At 39.1% G+C, this 17,500-nt stretch overlaps 1 protein-coding gene across 1 annotated transcript in view; it reads left to right on the top strand.

Moving 5' to 3' along the window:
• Window positions 1-17,500, top strand: part of enpp2 (ectonucleotide pyrophosphatase/phosphodiesterase 2) — a 62,673-nt gene that overhangs the window by 12,931 nt on the left and 32,242 nt on the right. Inside the window, exons 5-11 of the mRNA XM_062029684.1 lie at window positions 1-23; window positions 4,172-4,232; window positions 4,359-4,456; window positions 4,540-4,619; window positions 9,445-9,564; window positions 10,766-10,821; window positions 14,664-14,729. The exon at window positions 1-23 is cut by the window's left edge and continues 103 nt beyond it. Coding sequence (XP_061885668.1) covers window positions 1-23; window positions 4,172-4,232; window positions 4,359-4,456; window positions 4,540-4,619; window positions 9,445-9,564; window positions 10,766-10,821; window positions 14,664-14,729 — 504 coding nt within the window. The remainder of the gene's footprint in view (window positions 24-4,171; window positions 4,233-4,358; window positions 4,457-4,539; window positions 4,620-9,444; window positions 9,565-10,765; window positions 10,822-14,663; window positions 14,730-17,500) is intronic.

Genomic DNA, 17,500 nt, shown 5'->3' with positions numbered 1-17,500 from the left:
CAACTACAGGACACTCTGCAGAGGTAAGTGCTAATTACTCATTTGTACGTTTACGGCTAATTAGGAATGGCAAAGCAGGCTTCAGCTCGCAGGGTCAAACTATTAAAGATAGATATTTGACCAACATTGTTTTGTAGGATTTTAATGTAAATGTAGTCAATATAAAAAAAATTTTTCAATACGTAGCCTCTGTGTCAGTTAGGACTGGGCAGTCAAGTTGTAATATCGGTTGATATCGATAAATATTAATATTTGTTATGACCTATCAAAAAAAGGAGAGGAAGAAAAATATTTTCCTATTTTCCTACCGCCCAAATGCAGCACCTTCTGCGACCCCGAAAGGGACAAGCGGTAGAAAATGGATGGATGGATTAATATACATACTGTGTATTGCCAATTTACCTGTTATGGTGGGGGTGTGGTTAGGGGCGTGGTCACCATGACGTCCTCGTATAATTTGCTATGTTGATGTGATTTTGTTTAAAAAGGCTCCAAAAATGTATACATACTTTCAAAAACCAATCCGTGTAATTAATAATTAGTGTTAACATATATTTTTTTATTACAGTACAGTATATCGTTTTGCTCTATTTTCACTTGTTGCTGCTTATCTTACAAAAAATTCAAAAAAACGGACTTGCTTCAGCAGCACAATTCTGGTGCTGTAGTTGTAGGAGATGTCTCAAAACGTCATCAGGAGTCCTGATAAAACCCGAAAATGGAAGAAAATGCATATTTTACGAAAAAAAATATTTTGCTAAATTGTCGTAAAAAATTCAAAAAAACGGACTTGCTTCAGCAGCACAATTCTGGTGCTGTAGTTGTAGGAGATGTCTCAAAACGTCATCAGGAGTCCCAACAAAACCCGTAAATGGAAGAAAATGCATATTTTACGAAAAAACATTTTTGCTAAAATGTCGTAAGGGGGGACCCTCACAAAAAATTCAAAAAAACGGACTTGCTTCAGCAGCACAATTCTGTTGCTGTAGTTGTAGGAGATGTCTCAAAACGTCATCATGAGTCCCAACAAAAGCCGTAAATGTAAGAAAATGGAAGAAAATGCATATTTTACGAAATCAAATTTTTGCTAAAATGTCGTAAGGGGGGACCCTTACAAATAATTCAAAAAAACGGACTTGCTTCAGCAGCACAATTCTGGTGCTGTAGTTGTAGGAGATGTCTCAAAACGTCATCAGGAGTCCCAACAAAACCTGTAAATGTAAGAAAATGGAAGAAAATGCATATTTTACGGAAAAATTTTTTTGCTAAAATGTCGTAAGGGGGGACCCTTACAAATAATTCAAAAAAACGGACTTGCTTCAGCAGCACAATTGTGGTGCTGTAGTTTATAGGAGATGTCTCAAAACGTCATCAGGAGTCCCAACAAAATCCGTAAATGTAAGAAAATGTAAGAAAATGCATATTTTACAAAAACATTTTTTTGCTAAAATGTCGTAAGGGGGGACCCATACAAAAAAACAAAAAAAACGGACTTTCTTCAGCAGCACAATTCTGGTGCAGTAGTTGTAGGAGATGTCTCAAAACGTCATCAGGAGTCCTGACAAAACCCGAAAATGGAAGAAAATGCATATTTTACGAAAAAAAATATTTTTCTAAAATGTCGTAAAAAAAAAAAAAACGGACTTGCTTCAGCAGCACAATTCTGGTACTGTAGTTGTAGGAGATGTCTCAAAACGTCATCAGGAGTCCCAACAAAAGCCGTAAATGTAAGAAAATGGAAGAAAATGCATATTTTACGAAAAACATTTTTTGCTAAAATGTCGTAAGGGGGGACCCTTACAAAAAATTCAAAAAAAAGGACTTGCTTCAGCAGCACAATTCTGGTGCTGTAGTTGTAGGAGATGTCTCAAAATGTCATCAGGAGTCCTGACAAAACCCGAAAATGGAAGAAAATGCATATTTTACAAAAAAAAATATTTTGCTAAAATGTTGTAAAAAAATTCAAAAAAACGGACTTGCTTCAGCAGCACAATTCTGGTGCTGTAGTTGTAGGAGATGTCTCAAAACGTCATCAGGAGTCCCAACAAAACCCGTAAATGTAAGAAAATGGAAGAAAATGCATATTTTACAAAACTAATGCTAAAGTGTCGTAAGGGGGGACCCTTACAAAAAGTAGTTGTAGGAGATGTCTCAAAACGTCATCAGGAATCCCGAAAAAACCTGAAAATGGAAGAAAATGCATATTTTACGAAAACATTTTTTTGCTAAAACGTCATAATGTCAAAAAACATACTTGCTTCAACAGCACAATTCTGGTGCTTTAGTTGTAGGAGATGTCTCAAAACGTCACCAGGAGTCCAGAGAAAAACTGAAAATAGAAGAAAATGCATATTTTACAAAAAAAAATTTTTGCTAAAATGTCGTAAGGGGGGACCCTTACAAAAAATTCAAAAAAACGGACTTGCTTCAACAGCACAATTCTGGTGCTGTAGTTGTAGGAGATGTCTCAAAACTTCATCAGGAGTCCAGAGATAACCTGAAAATGGAAGAAAATGCATATTTTACGAAAAAAATGTTTTGCTAAAATGTCGTAAGGGGGGACCCTTACAAAAAATTCAAAAAAACGGACTTGCTTCAGCAGCACAATTCTGGTACTGTAGTTGTAGGAGATGTCTCAAAACGTCATTAGGAGTCCCGAGAAAACCTGAAATGCACTTCCAGTCACCAATCCGTAAAACTGCTCAAGTTTGCGGATGACACAACCCTCATCGGGCTCATCTCGAATGGCGATGAGTCCGCCTACAGGAGAGAGGTGGACCGGCTGGCGTCCTGGTGCAGCCTCAACAACCTGGAGCTGAACGCCCAGAAAACAGTGGAGATGATCATGGACTTCAGGAAAGTCACAGCCCCACCATCCCCCCTCACCCTGATTGACTCTTCCACCCCCGTCCCCATTGTGGACTCCTTCCGTTTCTAGGGCACCACCATCCCCCAGGACCTCAAGTGGGAGCCGACCATCAGCTCCCTCATCAAGAAGGCCCAGCAGAGGATGTACTTCCTGCGGCAGCTGAGGAAACTTAAGGTGCCGACCGAGATGCTGGTGCAGTTTTACTCAGCCATCATAGAGTCCATCCTGACCTCCTCCATCACAGTTTGGTTCCCCGGCGGCACAGTCCAGGATAAGCATAGACTGCGGCGCATCGTACGTGCTGCTGAGAAGGTGATTGGCTGCAAGCTCCCATCCCTCCAGGACTTGTTCTCCTCCAGGACCAGGAGGCGTGTGGGTCGGATCACAGCTGACTCTTCTCACCCTGGACACAAACTATTCTCCCCTCTCCCCTCAGGCAGGAGACTACGCTCCATCCAGACCCACACCTCCCGCCACCTGAACAGTTTTTTTCCCCTCGGCCGTCAGGCAAATGAACAATAACTCCTAACAGTAGCTCCTTGAATTCCTTGAATTCCTTCTAAGTCTATCTGATAGCTCAGTTACAGCTCATTTTATTACCAAATATGTGTTATATGTGTTATATGTTGCACGATTGCACCAAGAAAAATTCCTAGTTTGTGAACCCGTTCTCAAACAATGGCAATAAAACTATTCTGATTCTGATTCTGATTCTGATGCTGATTCTGATATGTGGAAGTTTGACTTCTACCTTGTTTACTTTTTTTGTAATCAATCAGATATATCAAGCAGCTAAAATGCGCCAAACATGGATAAGTGTGGAGAGTGTTTTGCATTTTTGCCATCATGCTTTGTATCATGGGTGTATTTGTAGAATTTTTTATGGCGCGTGGTAATTTTTTAAAATAATGTCCATAAAGGTAATTGAGCAGGTTGTGTTATGTGGGACCATGTGTGCTGAAATTGTGTGTTAGTTGGATTTATTTTTTTATTTGTATTTTTTTGCACCATGACTAGGGAAGGTTGTCTGCATTGGGTCATACAACTAAATGCTGCACACTCTTCTGTTCACTGCATAATTAAAGTTAATTGACTTGAATTTCTTATGTTGTCCACTAAATGGCGACACAATACCAATATCAAAATGGTCAGTTTGGACGCGCCACTGATCTAGAGCAACAGGAATATACTCAGCAATAAACATAAATAAATAAAACAATAAAAAGTCATGAAATTTATTCGGATGTACAGTAGAAGTATTGTTCATGATATATGGGAAATAAAGTGTGGTTTGTTTTTCAGGAGACACTTCTTGGCTGCAAGACGAATGTGAAGATATAAAGAATGTTCAGTGCCCTGCCGGGTGCGTTACTATGAGCACCTTCAAAAACTAGCATTTTACTCACAAGTCTCATTTTTCGTTTTAAAAATCCTCCTGCTTCTCTCCTGTCAAGCAGCATATGTGAATATATATTTACTGTGCTGGCAGATTTGTGCGCTCACCACTCATCATTCTGTCAGTGGACGGTTTCAGAGCTTCCTACATGAAGAGAGGACATACTGTCATACCTCACATTGACAAACTCAGTAAGTGGTTTATGCTCAATCAACATTTATTCATTTATGTCTTCATGAATATTTTGGATTTGTTCTTGCTTTTACTTTGCCAGGAACATGTGGAACACATGCTCCGTATATGAGGCCTGTGTACCCGTCCAAAACCTTCCCCAACCTCTACTCACTGGCGACGGTAAATCTAGAATACTAGAATCTAACCTGTTGTTGTCCAATCGTATAATGTCTGCAACTGACCAGGGGCTTGGTGCTGAGCGATATACTGTAGTATTTTTCAGCCTGAAACTGCAGCCAGCCACCAGGTGGCACTGCTCCGTGGTCCGACATACCGCGGGTGGGCATAGGGTGTATGTGTGCGTATCTGCATAGTAATCTGTGGATGTGTGTGTGTCCATAAGGTAGGTAGGTCTTTATTATCATTGCACAAGTACAACAAAACTTTGTTTTCAGCACAAACCTGTTCAAGATTAGACAAACAAACAGTGTACGGGGTTACAGAACAGGAACGCTGATGGGTCGCCACAAGGCGCCCCGTAAAAGATGGGAAAAAGGTAAACCCTGGGGGCGGATGAGTAAAAAAATACAATCTAGACTGGGCTCCTAAGGGGGCCCAGTTTAGAGTGGGAAAAAACCTACATAGCAAAGCACATATACATATTACAACATCCATCTCGAGACTTGCAACAGAGGGGAGGGAGTAGGGGCTACGGTGGCAGGCTGCAGCTATACAGGCACTGCCCATCCATCCATCACCCCTAAGGGATTCGCGTCAAGGGCGTTGGATGGGGTGTGGGGTATGTATGTGTGCCGTATATTTTTGTGGATGAATGTGTGTGTGTAAGCCTGCTGCGTGTCTCTATTCCGCGGCCTTGGTGTTGTGTAGTCGCTAGTACAAAGTCAACAACAGGTGTGTGTCCATGAGAGACAAGAAGGGAGTTAGTTGTGTCTTTGCCGCACTGTCCTTCGGGAGAGTCTCAGGAGAGCCAGGGAAACAATCCAAGTTAGAATGTTTTGTATGCGAGTGAAAATAACATTTGCTTGTCACTCTAAATTGTCTATAACTGGTCCTCAAAATTCATCCTGCGGGGCAGACAGTCCGATGTTATCCAAATCACCAGAGTGTCCACAGTTCTTCCCACATCCTCCAATCATTTGTGGCAGCTTTGGGGTACTTTGAAGACTGCCAGCAACTTACAATTTGTCGACAAACCAGAGCACCGCTTAATCCAATCAGCAGATGTCCTGTTGTCATAATTCCGAATAGGTGGATATCTTCACGTCCTCGACTGGAAGCTTCGCCAGGCACACGGCACTCCTTCTCCCAAGAGTCCGTCGTGTGTCCAGCAAAAACCGCTCTGTCACGACAAGCAGGTTCCCCCAAATTCAAGATCTTGTCAATTTCGTTGAGGCCAGTAAAATAGTTCCAATGTTTCGATTTGGAGAGCAGTGCAAAAAGAGGCAACAAGAAAGTTAAGACAAGACAAGAGAAAGAAGCAAGCAGGCGAGATAAGGGAGAGGAAAGGGGAGCGTCTGCCCTCGATGAGTGCCTGTGAGAAAGAACGGCATAAGCCTGGAAGTCACTCCGTTCGACGCCCAGCAACATCCCAGGTGTCCTTAAAGGATGGAATTTCAGAGCGTCTTTCACTGCAATGATCCCACCAGAGAATGTACAACATGACCTTGTCAAATTGTAGATATGGATTGTTTAGGTTAAGGCGAGTATTTGCATTCCAATGGATTCATCTACTGTTGTTGTTAGTTCTGTCTCTCAAATTGATATAAATTTTGCCTTGCAGAGCGGAAAGCTTCTCCAATATGTTATCCAGTTTGCGATTCAGTTCAGTAATAGCCACAGTCTGAGTGCCTACAGCCCATCAATCATGACGGGGAGCTTCTTGGCACCTTGAACAACTGCCATCATCCTCAGAAATTGTCGATAGACCAGAGCAATGCTCGATCCAAACATCAGATGACCTGTTATCATAGTTCCTAATAGATAGATATCTTCAATGTCCTCAAGGGAAAGACACGAGTTCCATCAGGGCAGGCAGGTTCCCCTAAACCCTGAATTTCTCGTTGAGAAGATCTTGTCAATTGCGTTGAGAGACCAGTTGATAAAGTCCATGTTTAGATTTGGAGAACTGTGTAAAAGAGAGGCTCCGAGAAAGTGAAGACAAGACAAGATGAGACAAAGAAGCCAAGCAGGGAAAGATAAGGGAGGGTAGAGGAAAGTGTTCGCTTTTGGCGAGAGTAAGCAAGAAGAAACATATACATTTACAGATTAATCTGTAATTTCCCGGTGCCTGTTGGACTGTTTGTAATAGACGTGCCTGTTTGGTGTGTTTTTGTTTTTATTAATTGGTGCTTTTAAGGACGCATAAGTATTGAGTCACATGTTAAAATTTCTCTGTACTGTTCTTTATGCCATGTCTTCAAGTCATAGAAAAGAATAGACGTGTAACAACTTGTTGGAGACATGTTTTACAGCTTACTGTTGTTTGGTCTGTCTCTGACGTTTATTAATCCAAACAAAGAAGTTGATGTTATTGGCACCAATTCGTCTTTGGGGTTTTGTTGGTTTAGCTTCTATTATATCTTCTGTCACTGCTACATTGTTGAAAACCATGCTCTCGTCACAAGGTTCTTTCAAATGACGTAAAAATGTCAAAATGTGTTGCTGCAGTTACATTAGCCGCAGCCCAGATGATAAAATTATGATATAAACCAGTGGTCCCCAACCTTTTTGTAACTGCGCACCGGTCAACGCTTGAAAATGTGTCCCACGGACCTGGGGGGATGGGTTTTTTTTGTTTTTGTTTTTTTTGTCATAAAAAAATACAATCATGTGTGCTTACGGACTGTATCCCTGCAGACTGTATTGATCTATATTGATATACAATGTAGGAACCAGAAATATTAATAACAGAAAGAAACAACCCTTTTGTGCGAATGAGTGTGAATGAGTGTAAATGGGGGAGGGAGCTTTTTTGGGTTGGTGCACTAATTGTAAGTGTATCTTGTGTTTTTTATGTCGATTTAATAAAAAAAAAAAAAATTAAAAAAAAAAAGTTTTTATTTTTATTTTTAATTTCTTGTGCGGCACGGTACCAATCGAATTATATCGTGCGATAAACATGTTTATATCACATCGGGATACATATCGTTATATCGCACAGCACTCCATCTCCAGTGAATATATATTCCAGAGATGCTTTAATGCCCAATACATTTATATTTGTTCATTTAAAAGCAGATGTTTTTTTCTAGGCTTGTCTTGAATCACCATGAAGATTATTTGAATATGTTGAAGATGATATCCATGTACTGTAATGCTTTGTCTTTCTTTGTTTCTGATTTGTGTCTTCAACGTTTTGTCTTCTAACCATCTCGACAGAATCACCTCCATTTGTTTTTTCAATTTTTCTTGGTTGTTTCACATTGTACTTTTGGTACAGTTTGTGAAACATAACCCAAAATACTCAAATAAACGTCGCCCATTGAAAGGAACTGAAATTAAATCAATCTATTAATCACGTTTTATTTATATAACCCTTAATCACAAGTGCCTTCACAAACTCACAGCAACACCCCCTCCCTGATCCAAACCCACAACATTTAGTTGAACTTTTATTAATTTTATTTTACTGGTATTATTTTATTTATTTTTTAAATGTTTATATTTATAGTTATTGATTTAATGATAATAAATATAATAATAAAATAAAAATAATAATTCAACTAATAGAACAAATAATGTATTTATTTATATCATATTATATATAATACAAAGTATATTTCTGTACATATATGAACATTTTATATACATATGTAATATAATAAAAATAAAATAATATGAAAAAAATATTTAATAATAAGATAAAAACTGTATATAATAATACATTTAGTGTTAATTTATATTTCAATTAATTATTTATTTTATATTTATTATATTATTATTTATTATATTTTTTTAAATACCCACAAAATTCAGTTAATCCGTTCTAAGCCCCCAAAACATCACAATTTTGACATGCTTACTAGTATGGAAAAACATTTTTTAGATAATAAATCGTGTATGAAAACAATGCAATACAATGTAGTAGAAACAGTAGTTTTATGAAGTAATGTAATAATAATGAGCAGCCTTCAGATATTTCACATGGAGTCACAAACCTTTTAGTCCTTTTATAAAATGTAAATAAAAAATAAATCAGTGACAAAATACATCTGAATTATTTCTCATCCATTGATTATTATTAGGGATGCACCAAAATGCAATTTCTTGGCAGAAACACAAAAAAAAATGATTCCTTTTAACCCATATCCTTCAAAGAAAAATATTTATTTATCACTGGTATTACAACAATATGAAATAAAATTAAAATATTTCATTACAGTAGTATTATTGTTAAAATAATAAAATAAAATAAATTCATGAAGTGCTGAAAAGGGCCAAATGGGACAAAAATAAATAATGCATCTATAGAAAAGTACTTAAATGTGTCATTAATTAATCAAATCATTAGATAAAGCATTAAATCATAACATTCTAAAATAAATCATTCATGAAATTGAGAAATATGTAATTGAATCAGTGACTATTTAATAAATTATGACATTATTAAATCAATAATTATTTAAATGATTAAATAATAACATGTAATTTTCAATTAAATACATTAATGCCATGTTTAATAACACAAGTGTGTGTTGAATCCCAACTATAATCAATTGATGACACTATTCAAGTCATTATTAAAGACCTATTTATTTATTTAATTTTGTTCCTTGACTTTTTCTCAAATATCCAAACGATAATAAAGACATAATCAGGGAAAGCTGGGAGGAATGTAGTTTTATTTCTTGGTATTGCTGGCAAGTTTTCGAGTAAATAAAAAAAGTGGTGAAAAATGATTTGTTATTGTTAATTCACGCACATAACAAAAATGTTTAGGCGCAAATAAAGACTTTGAACACTAAACCAAATGTTTGACTTCCAGGGTCTGTATCCTGAGTCTCATGGAATTATTGATAATGCCATGTATGACCCCGTCTTTGATGCCACCTTCACGCTGAGAAGCAGAGAGAAACTGAATCATCGCTGGTGGGGAGGACAACCTGTAAATGCTCCAATCCTAATCTATCATAGACAACCAAATATATGTGTATATATATATATATACACAGTATATGTGTGTATATACAGTCGCGATCAAAAGTTTACATCCACTTGTAAAGAACATAATGTCATGGCTGTCTTGAGTTTCCAATAATTTTTACAACTCTTATTTTTTTGTGATAGAGTGATTGGAGCACATAAAGTTTGGTTCTTTTATGAATTTATTATGGGTCTACTGAAAATGTGAGCAAATCTGCTGGGTCAAAGGTATACATACAGCAATGTTAATACTTGGTTACATGTCCCTTGGCAAGTTTCACTGCAATAAGGTGCTTTTGGTAGCCATCCACAAGCTTCTGGTTGAATTTTTGACCACTCCTCTTGACAAAATCGGTGCAGTTCAGTTAAATTTGTTGGTTTTCTGACATGAACTTGTTTCTTCAGCATTGTCCACACGTTTAAGTCAGGACTTTGGGAAGGTCATTCTAAAACCTTAATTCTAGCCTGATTTAGCCATTCCTTTACCACTTTTGACGTGTGTTTGGGGTCATTGTCCTGTTGGAACACCCAACAGCGCCCAAGACCCAACCTCCGGGCTGATGATTTTAGGTTGTCCTGAAGAATTTGGAGATAATCCTCCTTTTTCCTTGTCCCATTTAAAGCACCAGTTCCATTGGCAGCAAAACAGGCCCAGAGCATAATACTACCGCCACCATGCTTGACGGTAGGCATGGTGTTCATGGGATTAAAAGCCTCACCTTTTCTCCTCCAAACATATTGCTGGGTATTGTGGCCAAACAGCTCCATTTTTGTTTCATCTGACATCACATGGACAAAGAAAATACCTTCTGGAGGAAAGTTCTGTGGTCAGATGAAACAAAAATTGAGCTGAACTTCATGAATGTTTTTGTGACCAACAAGTATGTGCTCCAATCACTCTATCACAAAAAAATAAGAGTTGTAGAAAGTATTGGAAACTCAAGACAGCCATGACATTATGTTCTTTACAAGTGTATGTAAACTTATGATCACGACTGTATATGTGTATATATATTTATAGATGTATTGTATACAGTATATATATATATATATATATATATATATATATATATATATATATATATATATATATATATATATATATATATATATATATACAATTATACATATATAATATTGATTATTGTACTCTTTGATTTCAGATCTGGATCACAGCTCTCAAACAAGGAGTGAAGCCAGCCACTTTCTTCTGGCCTGCGTAAGTTCTATGAAATACGTGTTCTGATCTCTCACGACAGTTTGTCACGCTCGGCTCGACAGTTTAGTCATGTTTGTACTGTCCTGTGTTTGGTGTTTAGTCCAGTGCTCCTATTTTCTAGTTTCCACTTCCTGTTGTCTTTGCAGCACCTTTACTTTGTTTGCCAGCACACCTGTGCATGTTTAGTAATGGAGTCTATTTAGGTGCAGCTGTTGCTGCTGGATCACTGCTTTTCACATGCTTTTAATATGTAAACTGTTGCTGACTACTAGCATTTCCGTAATGGCCTGTTTACTGGTATTTATTTTTTGTAATTGCATAGCTATCCCTATGCTTTCAATGCACTCCCAGCTGCACTCGTTTTTTTGTTTTTTCATATATTAAATACCTTCTACCTGCACGCTGTCTTCTGCACCTTGGTATCACGGCGACTACCGCTATCATGCGGCCTAAGCGTAACACAATTATTATTATTTGCTGGTGTTTTCTTAAATTTCCTGTCCGGTGCTCTTATTTTCTGTCCCATTTCCTGGGTGCTTCATTTTGCCACTATTTTTCCTAGACTTTTGTGTGCTTTGCTTTGTAAACAATTTGTGCATAGCTTTCCCTATTAATTCTGTGTACTTCCCTGCTGCACTGTTTCCTTGTTTTTTTGTTTTAAAATCCATTTTTACCTGCGCTACGCCTGCTGTCTCTGCATCCTGGAGTCACGCTTCCAGCTTCGCTTGTTCAGAACGTAACATTATTTACTCTTCTTTTTCTTTTTGTTCTCAACTTTATTGAGCTCAATCAAAGATTTCAAACTTTAAACAAATGTCATATTTCTATCAAATTTTGTCGAAAAGTATGTGAAAATGTGTTTGTCAGCACTTCTCCCTTGCTGAGATAATACAGGTGTGCATCAGTGGCCATTGCTCTAATTGATTGATTGAAACTTTCATTAGTAGATTGCACAGTGAAGTACATATTCCGTACAATTGACCACTAAATGGTAACACCCAAATAAGTTTTTCAACTTGTTTAAGTCGGGGTCCACTTAAATTGATTCACGATACAGATATATACTATTTTCATAATACAGTCATCACACAAGATAATCATCAGAGTATATACATTGAATTATTTACATTATTTACAATCCGGGGTGTGGGATATGGAGGGGGAGGGGGTTTAGGATTGGTTGGTATCAACACTTCAGTCATCAACAATTGCATCATCAGAGAAATGGACATTGGAACAGTGTAGGACTGACTTGGCAGGATATGTACAGCAGGTAGTGGACACAGAGAGAGAAATCAGAAAGTATAAGAAAAAGTGTCTACATTTGATAATTTACAATCCGAAGAGGTATTATGTGGAAGGGAGGGTGTTAGTTTAGGGTTGAAGTTGCCTGGAGGTGTTGTTTTAGTGCGGTTTTGAAGGAGGATAGAGATGCCCTTTCTTTTACACCTCTAAGACTGCAAAGGGGGCTCAGCTTTTCCTCTAATGTCAAAAAAATAAGTGGCCAAATATGTACTTTTGTGTCTAAATTTCATTGTCTAAATCAGGGGTGTCCAAACTTTTTGCCCTGGGGGCCGCATTCGCCAAAAAAAAATAGGTCGAGGGCCGATAGCTGACTGCATGTTAAGTAACTACTGTGTATAGATGTGCGTGTGTGTGTGTGTGTGTGCGTGTGTGCGTGCGTGTGTGTGTGTTTGTGCGCGCGTGCGTGTGTGTGTGTGTGTGTGTGTGTGTGTGTACATATAACTAAAACAGGTAAAGTCTATTGACCTGTTTTAGTCACCATCAATGACTAAAACAGTTGTGTGTGTGTATATATATATATATATATATATATATATATATATATATATATATATATATATATATATATATATATATATATATATATATATACATATATACAATTTACATATTATATTAACATAATGGATATATAATTAATATAATTGGATATTATGGAGTAGGGGAATGTTGGACTCCTACTTTGTTTACTTCCATGACAGTTTCAAGTTTTGTAATCCAATCAGAAATATCAAGCACCTAAAGTGCGCCTAACATAGATAAGTGTGGAGATAGTGTTTTGCATTTTTTCCATCATGCTTTGTAATGGATTTAAATGGGTGTAATTCAGATTTTTTTTTTCGTAGTGAATGGACGTTTTCTTATAATATCCACAAATTGTGTTATATTGTGTTATGTCTGACCATGTCTGTTAGCCTTTTTTTTGTAGATTTTTTTTTTTTTTTTTTGCACCATGACTAGGGAAGGTTGTTTGCATTGGGTCATATAAGTAATTATTGCACTTAGTTTCATTCATCTATCCATTTTCTAGCGGGGGTGACTGCAGCATATCCTGGCTGCACTCGGGCAGAAGGTACACCCTGGACAATTCACACCGTGATTGGTCAAAGGCTTGAATTACTCATATTGTCCACAAGATGGCGACAAAGCAGCAGCATAAAAATCTACTTATAAAATATAGGACCGCGATCGTCATGCTTTAAGACACTGTTAGTTAACTAGAAACTGTCAGGTAATTAGCGGCTAATGAGTATCCGCAACACACATGAGTCATGACTTGTGATGTGTTAAAATGGTCTGAAGTTGACAAAATCAAGACAAGATTACACTTATGACCAATCATCGACCATTCAGACAACCAACCTAACATTGAACACACTTCACACAAGTGAATGAAGGGCATACTTAGTCAACAGCCATACATGTCACACTAAGGGTGGCCGTATGAACAACGCCAACACTGTCATAAACATGTGCCATATAGTGAAACCACACTAAACAACAATGACAAACACATTTTGGGAGAATATTTGCACCGCAACACAACATAAACACTACAGAACAGATTTTTTGTTAAAAAAAAAGCCAATAATGACATTTTTTGTGGTCCCCTTTATTTAAAAAAGTACCGAAATACATTTTAGTACCGGTACCAAAACATTGGAATCGGGACAACACAGGTCTAAATACACACTAACATGCGTTAATTGAGTTTAGAATCAGCTACTCATCATTTCTTCTCATTGATTGTGGTAGCGTCACAGTGCATTAAACAGTGTTGAAGCTGAGCGACCATTGACTTCAGTCGGGGAGCAAAGAGTGGGTTGTTCCACTGCGGCCAAACTAGGCAGTCATTGGACAAATGCACGGCTTCGTCCCACCCATTGGACGCTCGGCATCCCTGGAAGTGTATGGAAAGTGGGTGTTGCCTCGGCTGAATAAATGCCAAAAAATGATGCTGGATAAGTGTTTACATGCCAAATGGAACATCATCTAGATATGTAATTCATATATAAAAAGTCATAAATACTATTAAAGTTTTTTCCATACAAAATCTTACAGACATTACAAGTTTAAAATTGTTTTTGTACATTATTTATTATTTGTGTTTGCATCCAATTCATTCCCTAACTGGGCCAACACATATGTTTGAGAATTTAGAAAACATAAACATAAATTCTAAAAATCTAGTGATTACAGGGAACCAATGGACTGAAACGTATTACCAGTAAACACTGTGGACTGGACTTTCACAATGTTATGTCAGACCCACTCGACATCCGTTGCTTTCGGTCTCCCCTAGAGGGGGGGGGTTACCCACATATGCGGTCCTCTCCAAGGTTTCTCATAGTCATTCACCGACGTCCCACTGGGGTGAGTTTTTCCTTGCCCGTATGTGGGCTCTGTACCGAGGATGTCGTTGTGGCTTGTACAGCCCTTTGAGACACTTGTGATTTAGGGCTATATAAATAAACATTGATTGATTGATTGATTTGCTCAAGAAGCAACATTTAATGTGGTGTGTTTGTGTTTTTTAGTGCTATTCCACTGGAAAGGCGGATACTGACGATGCTACAGTGGCTCCATCTTCCTGAAGTCGACAGGTGAGTTCATATCATAAATATTTTTCAAATATTCTTAAGACTTCCTGTTTCTACTTGACACATTGAGTCCCTGACAAATATGGATAAGAACCAAGACTTGCATTATGATTCTCCGCATGTTTAAAACGTGAATTCTTATTTCCAATGTCCAGTTCGTTGAGCGTAAAAAATAAACACCAACGAAGAAGAAGTACGGACACAAAAGTTTGGCTTTATTAAAACATTTTAAAAAAAAGACGGGTCCGTAGAGTGCAACATTTGCGACCCAGTTATTATATACAATTTACATAAATATGTATTTATGCTATGTAATTGATACACAAGCTGCACCACCAAGTCCAACCAATCAGAGTCAAGTAATTAAAGAACAAATTATGTTCTTAGTAAAGTTCATATAAACAAAAACATTGTTTTAACCCTGTGTGGAGGGGGGCGTGGCCTGCGGGCCTGCCGCGGAACGGGGTGTGTCAGGACCGGCCTCGAAGACAGCGACAGGTGCGTAGATGGCCCAGGTGGACCTTGTTAGCTAATCACCTGTCGCCTTTATTAGGAGCAGGCGTGATGAAGCGAGTAGCTGTAGTTGGAGGTGTTGCTGAGAGACACAGAGGCAGAAAAGACACTGTGCTGAAAAGCAAAAGACTTTTGCACCATGGGATAAGAAAAGACACTGTGCTGAAAAGCAAAATACTTTGCACCATTGGGTAAAAATAAAACAGTGTTATACCCAGAATTCCGGGCTCTCCTGGCAGTGTGTGGTGGTCTGAGGAACCCACTAGAGGGCAACCTCTACAATTGCCGCGGCAGGCCCGCAGGCCACGCCCCCCTCCACACCCTGCTTCTCAAAAGAATCGGAATCGAGAATATTTGGGAACCGGAATCGAAACTAACTGACTTTTGCTAACATTTATTTAGGAGTTAGAATGGATACAAAACAAAAATATACACGTTCCTGACTTACGTAGGGATTGTGAATGATAGGCAAATTTCCCCCAAAAGGTGCAGTTCCCCTTCAACGAGTGACAAACAGTACTCTTCATCCATCTTGCTCCAACTTCCTTTGATTGCTGTTGTCACATGGAGTCTTGTCATGGACCATTTTCTTCAACTTCCTCCACAGATTTTCAACTAGCTTGAGATCCGGACTATTTGCAGGTCATGACATTGAATTTATGTATCTTTCTTCAAAGACATTTCATTACAAAGTTTGCTCTACGGCAAGATGCGTTGTGTGTTATCATGCAACACTCAATCCAAGCAGCGGATGCCCTGTTATTGTTACGTCCAGCGGGGGGAAGGAGACGACACCAAAACCGGGATCAGGTCAATAGGTTTATTTAAACCTTTGATGAGTGTGTGATAGGTGTATGCTACTCTAAGTGTTTGGTGCAAAACAATGTGTAGAATAAACATTGTAAATGTTACCAGGGTTTGTTGAAAGTGCGTGTTGGATTTAATTTTTGTTTTAATTGAGTTATATTTATATAGCGCTTTTCTCAAGAGACTCAAAGCGCTTCTACATAGTGAAACCCAATATCTAAGTTACATTTAAACCAATGTGGGTGGCACTGGGAGCAGGTGGGTAAAGTGTCTTGCCCAAGGACACAACGGTAGAGACTAGGATGGCGGAAGCGGGGATCGAACCTGGAACCCTCAAGTTGCTGGCACGGTGTCAGGTTCAAACACTGATGACATCTATTAAACAGACAAGAAGCAAGGTATCATGCAGGGACAGAGTTCAATTTGACTCAATGAGGAGAGACGTTTGGGATTGCACGCTCAGTTACAATCTCCCACCACGCTCTGAGCTAACAGTCCCACATGCTCCTCTATTTATTTGGGAGGTCCCTGGTTACATCACTGAGGCCGCCTCTAAAAGGAGTGGCCACACATGCAAAGCAGCTTCCAGTACGCACAATACGTGACGGAATGTGCTGGGGGCCTTGTGATTGCCTTGTCTCTGGTTCGTCTGCGTGCTGTCGTCTTATCTTCGTTGAGGTCCTTGAAGTCCTTGGCTGTTAGTGGGCTAAGACAAACAAAATATCTGCGATGAGGCAACCCCTCATATGCCGTAGCTGATAACAAGTTTTGTCCTTGCACAGACAGAAAAATTACAGCTTGAGCACAATAGCTAATAACTATGGCAATAGACTTTAAGCATAAGAGTTGTGTGATAACTTACACATAATTATTCTAACACACGGCCACTCTACCAACCGAGCTATACCGCCCTATGAATCCTTCGTCAGACCAGAAGGGCAAGAGAAGGCAGTCCGTGGGCGAGCAAGCGGTCGGGGGCTGGAGAGAAGCAACAAGGTCCGTGTCCAAGCAGGGGTCGAGGATTGAGGGAGGCAGTCCAATATCCAGAGGGGAGTCGAGGCACACAGCTCGATCACAGGAAAACAGAAAGGGCACTGCGGGAAAAAAAAGGGCATCAGACACGGGAAACAGGGAAGCACAAGGAGAGCAAGTACGCGGGAGGGAAGCCAGAGACGGGATGCTTACTACTAAGAGTGGACTACGTTCCGGCGTAGGCTCCTCTGGTCCGCTGGTCTTTATACTGCTTGTCGTCATTAGTCCCAGGTGCGCTGATTGCAGATTGCTTGCAGTTTAGCCGGCGCGTGGCCTTGAGGCGGCCAGAGCGAGCAGGGGCGTGTCCTGGCGTGCTGCCAACGGAGGTGCTGGCAGAACTAGCTGCCGATGAAAAGCGGGTTCGAGCCCGCGCCGTGACAGTTATAGTTACATATAGGTAGATACCTTCAGTGTCCTCAACG

The sequence above is a fragment of the Entelurus aequoreus genome, linkage group LG20 (assembly GCF_033978785.1).
Source record: "Entelurus aequoreus isolate RoL-2023_Sb linkage group LG20, RoL_Eaeq_v1.1, whole genome shotgun sequence".
NCBI lineage: Eukaryota > Metazoa > Chordata > Actinopteri > Syngnathiformes > Syngnathidae > Entelurus > Entelurus aequoreus.
Note: the sequence above shows the minus strand (reverse complement) of the source record. Positions and strands in the feature narration are given on the sequence as shown.